The following is a 5,891-nucleotide window of genomic DNA, read 5'->3' on the forward strand; positions in this document are numbered from 1 at the left end:
GTCAAGCAGGACCTGCCTCTCATGAACCCGTGCATGTAAAAACATGCAAGAAATCTGAGGGTTAAGTATTTTTCCTCTCCCTTCCCTCCTCCCCCCAAAATGAAAGGTAAGAGATAACAAGAAAAAAATCTTTCTAGCATGTGGCAGCTGAAATGTAAACAGATGCTGAGTGATTTTCCAACTACTCCGGACAGCATCAGACATGGACTAGATCCCACCTCTTCTCAAAATATGTTTCACTTGTACTAAACCAAGGCATACATTACATTTTTTTCCGTTACTGCAGCTCCACAGGATCTAGCATGTGGTTTTGCAGATATGGGCAGTGAGCTCACTTAAATGAAATCTTTAACTCTACATAAACTCCACAACTCTTTTATGCAGACATTGTTCTTCCCATGCACAAAGAGTATGCTTTGGCCTGTATCTGTGCTACACATGTATCTGCACTGTTAAGGACTTAATAAAGGCTCTGTCAGCAGGGTGACAGGAGCAAGACCGAGGTACCTTGTTAGAGCTATGTGAGAGACCACATCTGCACAGCATTAATCTCTGTTCTGGCTTGTCTCACTCTGGTGGAACAAAGAAGTTAAGAAATGAAATATAACCCAACTAAGGCTAAAAGAAAATTCATAAAGTGTGGATCACTCTGCAGTATCAAGAACGGAGCAAACGGCAGAGTTTTCTACTTGTTTATCATCTTCTTGGTGTTGTGGACTATAGTTTATGAGTGGGTCTGAGAAAACAACAGCAGAATTTCTTAGTAGTGAGGCTTTTGTTTTTCTTCTGTTGGCAAAAATGGACTCTGATGTAATTCATGATTACCTATGTTATGGCTATCTTCCTACAGTAAGTAATGCTACTAATGGTTAAAGTGGAGATATTCCCAAAGCGTTTGTAAAAGGATGAATGAAAAGACCGATAAGAATATGTAAACTATGCAGCTGAATATTTCTGGGTACTATAAGCAACCAGCAAAGGAAGATCCTTCCAAACAGAATCACCTTAGAAAATAAGTAAGTTATAAATTTTTAAGCCATACTCTATGGAATAAAATGCTGCCACTTTGCTAATTCACTGTTTTTGTTATCCCTGAGATTCACACTCCTACGACTGTCATCGTTAACAACTGACTCGTACAGAGTTTGAATATAGCATTAAATTGCAAATTGGAAGCAGCACACAAGTTGTGCATGAAGTTCTTCTTCACTCCTGACACACTGAGGTGTTGAGGAACTTTCCACTCCTACATTTGTGATATTCTATAGCAATGCTTTTCAGGTAGAGATATTTCTTTGCAATACCCTGTTTCCTACAAATAATATTGATGTGACTTTAGCTTTCCTCACTTATGTGTATGCATAATGCTACAGACCACGTAATTTTTGTCAAACTTGACCCAACCTCTACCTCCCCTCTACATTCCTCTCTCCTTCTTTTCCCTGAATTCCTCACTGTCACACTATTGTTAGTAGGGAAGCAATTAAGATATTTAAAACTTTCAATAAAGATGCAGGAGAAGATGTGAAGGAGGGTAGTAAAATAATTTGAAATGTAAACTATTAAGGAAGGTTTTCATCTTGACTGTAACAAGGTATTCTGGTTTGGTTAAGATAATCCTAAAACACAGAAACACTTTAATATACTACATTACCCCAGGCTTTTAGCAAGGCAGATCTTCCTCTTTTCTTTCTCTCAAATCTGTAGTTGGGAACAAACCTGCTCCTACCACTGTAGCAATGGGCGGTATCCTGTTTTCTGACAGTACAATACAAAACAGGGTCTGCACGTGCCAGCCTCAGTCCTGCATGGGGTCACGTAGTTTGGTGGTGAGCCTACTTCCACCTTGTGGGATCTCTTTGAGAGAAGTTGTCCAAAAATCACCACACCGCACCACATTGCGCTCGGTTTTCATTCCATTTTCTACTGCAAAATCTTCGTGGGGAAAATTTCCCTCTCTTTCACACTACCATGTATGCATTTAATAATCTTCCACCTGCCACTGACAGGAGTCCTGCTAATGGGCAGACAACCTCTGGGATACCCTCAAGTCTTAGTTTCAGGCTAAACAGATGTTTGTGAAGATAGGAAGGAAGAAGGAAAACAGCAGCAGCACAACCATCAGCTTCTGCCTCTGCCTCTTACTTGCAATCTTGTCTGGAAGAAAACATGGACAGAGTAAATTAGGAGGTGTGCCAAGGCCTGGCAAACTTTTCTCTCCATGCAGCTTTGTAAAATACTGATTTCAGTGCCCCACTGAATGTTGGCTGACACACATGGTGCAAAACCCTTGGCTTGCTAATGTTTTGTTATTGAAGAGAATACACTCAAAAATAGGAATGCAAATAAATAATTTTGGAAACAAAATTGATACACCAGCAAAGGGTACTAGTAGGGTTCAGTGATGTTCAAGATAACAGCTGAAGCTGGGGTCATGCTCATGTCCTCTCAAAGACCTATTCTTACCAGACCCTCTCTCAGGAAGACTGGGGGGTGCATGCAGGGAACCGGGGAAGAGGAGGGCCAGCATCTGGGATGCGAAAGTTTATTCTTCTCAACTCACCGGCTGCCACACAGTTCTCGTGAACTCCCTTCACAGAGACTTTATTCATGGCCTTCAGAAAAGGGTTGACAGGCAGATAGTCTCCTCATTATTTTGTCCACTGACAAAGCACAGTTTCTGACATACCAACTGTATCCCCTTTAAATTTCTATCTTTCAGTAGACCTTGAGCATAGCCTTTTTTCCTTTAACTTTTGCTGACTTTCGTAAGGAGTTTTATGTTGCTTTTGACAACACGTAGTACAGGGCTGTGCAGAAAATCATGGGTGTCTCCCCTGGGAGGGTGAAGCAGTCACAGAGGAAATAATTTTTATTAACTTTAACCCTGAGAAATCTCTAGAAGAAAGATGCAGGTGCAGGCTCAGTCTACGCTCTGTGCAGGGAGAAATGCTGAGATCCAAGCATGCTTGGTGGGGGACACCATAGAAAATATAGTTATCCAGCTGTAACAAGCATGTACTAAGTATTTTTCAGAGATTTTAACCTGGCAAAATTTGGGCCTTATTGTCCATAAAGATAAGAAAAGACGCACTTGACAAGTGGGAGTGACCAACTTCTGCTCCAGAGGATAAAGAATGAACTTCTTCGTTAAACACAAAATAGCATTTTCATTCCTGAACGGTTTTAGTTGAATTTTTTGAAAGAAACAGCTTGTGCAGGCATGGGAATCTTTAGCTGAAATATTTAATTTAGATAAACTTGTAAGTGATTGAAAACAAAATCTTTTGAAGGAAAATAACACTAAGTGAAGGTATCTCTCTAGTCAAACACTGAGGATTCAATTGTCATCTCATTTTCACCAGTGGAAAAGCTCTTTGAAGTAATTGCAGTTACACAGAATTTGTTGCTAAATAACTGAAAGCAAAATCTGGTCATGGTAATCCAAACAGTTTTACGTGATTTGTCAAGACAAGTCGAGCAAGATCATTTTATATCTGTTGTGCTTTCCCGTGGCAGTGGGTTTTTTCTGAATTATCCTTTTCTTAAGATGCAAAAGTCATGTTTATGAAATTATACATATATATATGCATGTGTGTGCCTGTACATTCACAAAGAATATAATTTACTACTGTTACATTACCAGTACAGCGGTAATCTTACACAGCAAGAAAATGAAGAAAAAAGAGTGTAACAGATCAGTTCCTGTTTCCGTTTCCCAAAAGAAAAGCTCTGATGTACAAAATACATCAAAGACAATAGCAGGAGAAAGAAAAAATATTTTAAAGTTGTTTAAGAGGTAGTATAAAAGACCTCCATTTTGTGATTAAATTTAAGTTTAGGAATGATGTTTGATATATTTTGAAACTCTGCCCACTCAGATTGGTTAAGTTTGTGAAAGGTTGCCTGTCAAACGCTGTGTCAGTGATATGAAAACAGACAGCCAGTAAATGATCCTTCCAATATAAACATCAACTAAAAATAAATAAATGTCTGCAGCAGAATGCCAGCCTGATGTTCCATTAAGATGAATGCTATAAACCATGAAGCAAACTAAATATTGATGACAAGAAATCTGTAAAATGAGACAGTAGCTTATGGTTAAATTAGGAAACTGTTAGTGAAAACTAAGGAGCTGAACAGTCAACAGAAAAAATATCATAGTCTTTTAAAATAAAAATTGCTGCAAGTTAACCTTGTTGTGACTAATAGTAAACTATGTCTATGAAAATATCTAGAAATATTTGAAAATCGCACCATGCAGTATAAACTCATTCTACCCGAATCTCAGTACTTCTTTTCATGTTTATTCTTTTGAGAACATTGTTCATTATATGTTTATATCATTGTTTTTAGCTTGGAAAAAATGTAAATTTCCCATCAGGACTGGTTCTTCATGGTGTTAGAAACATATAGTTTCTAGAAACATATACTAAAATATATACTGAAAAGAAACATATACTGGAAGCAGCTCCTATCAAAGTGGTGTAACTTGATTCTAATCTGAAACAAATACAGAAAAAAAGGACAAAAAACACAGGAGGTGAAATGTCAGAAGGCAGGGAGGAAATCAGGTATAATGAAGAGGAAGCAAACAAATTGCATTCACTAGCACACAGCATCTAAGCTTTACATGAAAGTTACTGGATCTTTTCACTAGCTTTAAAAAAGAATGAGAAAGATATGTAATTAAGATAGATGACAGGTTATATAGGTTAATGCACAACATCCTGACTTGAACTACAGCAAGTTATTGGCTTTTTTATTTAATTTAAAAGTTAATGAAATGGGAAAATTACATGGAAAACACAAATGAGAAAAACAGAGGAAATGAAAAGTGCTGGAGCAATCAGGAGCCATGCAGCTAGCGGGGAGATCATCGATGGTGTGCTTTAGGGCAGTGCGCCCGGCAGCAGGGGTGGGGAGGGCAGAAGGGCAGCGAGAGGGCTGAGTCACGCAAGGATGATAAAATCCCTAACGGGACCGATCACAGGCAGCAGCGGGAGGCAGACAACTGCATGCCGGACAGCGAAGAGGAGGAAGAGGTCAGAGATGGTAGAGACAAAAGTTCCCAGGATACTTTAAATTCCATTTTTTTCAGTTAACATCATAGCCAAAGAACTGAAAACAAGTGGTGTGGGACGTGTCGAGCACCTGTTGTTCACTCTGATTTTGTTTAAAAACCCAGGTACTCTCCACTTTTGGCATCAGGCCTCATGTCTAAATAGATAATCGGGCTCTCACGTTCACAAATGAGGGATTGGTAATTTGGTGGCCGTACTTCACAGATGCTGGCCTTCTGGGAAACCTCATGAATGTGCGATGTGGTATCAATTATCAAATGACTATCTAAAAATCATATTAGTTTGCAAAATGGAAGGAATAAAAGCCTAGGCATGGAAGTACAAGGTACCAGCCCTTTCCTGGTGGGTACAACAACATTCTGTGAATCTTCACTGAGGTCCCTGTTACAACATTGACTGGAAGAAGTACATCTATGTCTCTGCTACTGCCAGCTTATCTAAACCGTGCCGCCCCTGTGTCAAAGGCCTTGTGCAGCAGATAGCGGCTCTGCGCGCGCGTGCATTCTCTCTCTCTCTTTCTCTTTCTCTCAGGATTAACGCCTGGTTTAGTTTCCACTTACTCCTGTTTACTTTGCTCATTTTCCTCACAAAACGTTTGCATAAAAATACTAAGATGCATCAGCAAGACACGGGCAGGGAGAGATGCAGTCCTTGAAACACATTTATCTCGGGTGTTGTGCGTTTTTTTAATTTGAAAAAGCAAACAGGCTCTACTCAAAGGTCCCTCCCTTTACAACCAACACAGCTTTTGATTTTTCCCGGGAGCTTCCCGAACAAGCAAAGACATTTCCAAGAGATTCCCCCCCC

At 39.5% G+C, this 5,891-nt stretch overlaps 1 protein-coding gene across 1 annotated transcript in view; it reads left to right on the forward strand.

Annotated features, from left to right (window-relative positions):
* The first annotated feature begins 4,962 nt into the window (after positions 1-4,962).
* The window catches only part of PITRM1 (pitrilysin metallopeptidase 1), a 33,625-nt gene continuing 32,696 nt past the window's right edge, over positions 4,963-5,891 (forward strand). Inside the window, exon 1 of the mRNA XM_009278691.1 lies at positions 4,963-5,045. Within this exon, the coding sequence (XP_009276966.1) occupies positions 4,963-5,045 (83 nt within the window). The remainder of the gene's footprint in view (positions 5,046-5,891) is intronic.

The sequence above is a fragment of the Aptenodytes forsteri genome, unplaced genomic scaffold (genome assembly GCF_000699145.1).
Source record: "Aptenodytes forsteri isolate BGI_AS27 unplaced genomic scaffold, ASM69914v1 Scaffold257, whole genome shotgun sequence".
Classification (NCBI taxonomy): domain Eukaryota; kingdom Metazoa; phylum Chordata; class Aves; order Sphenisciformes; family Spheniscidae; genus Aptenodytes; species Aptenodytes forsteri.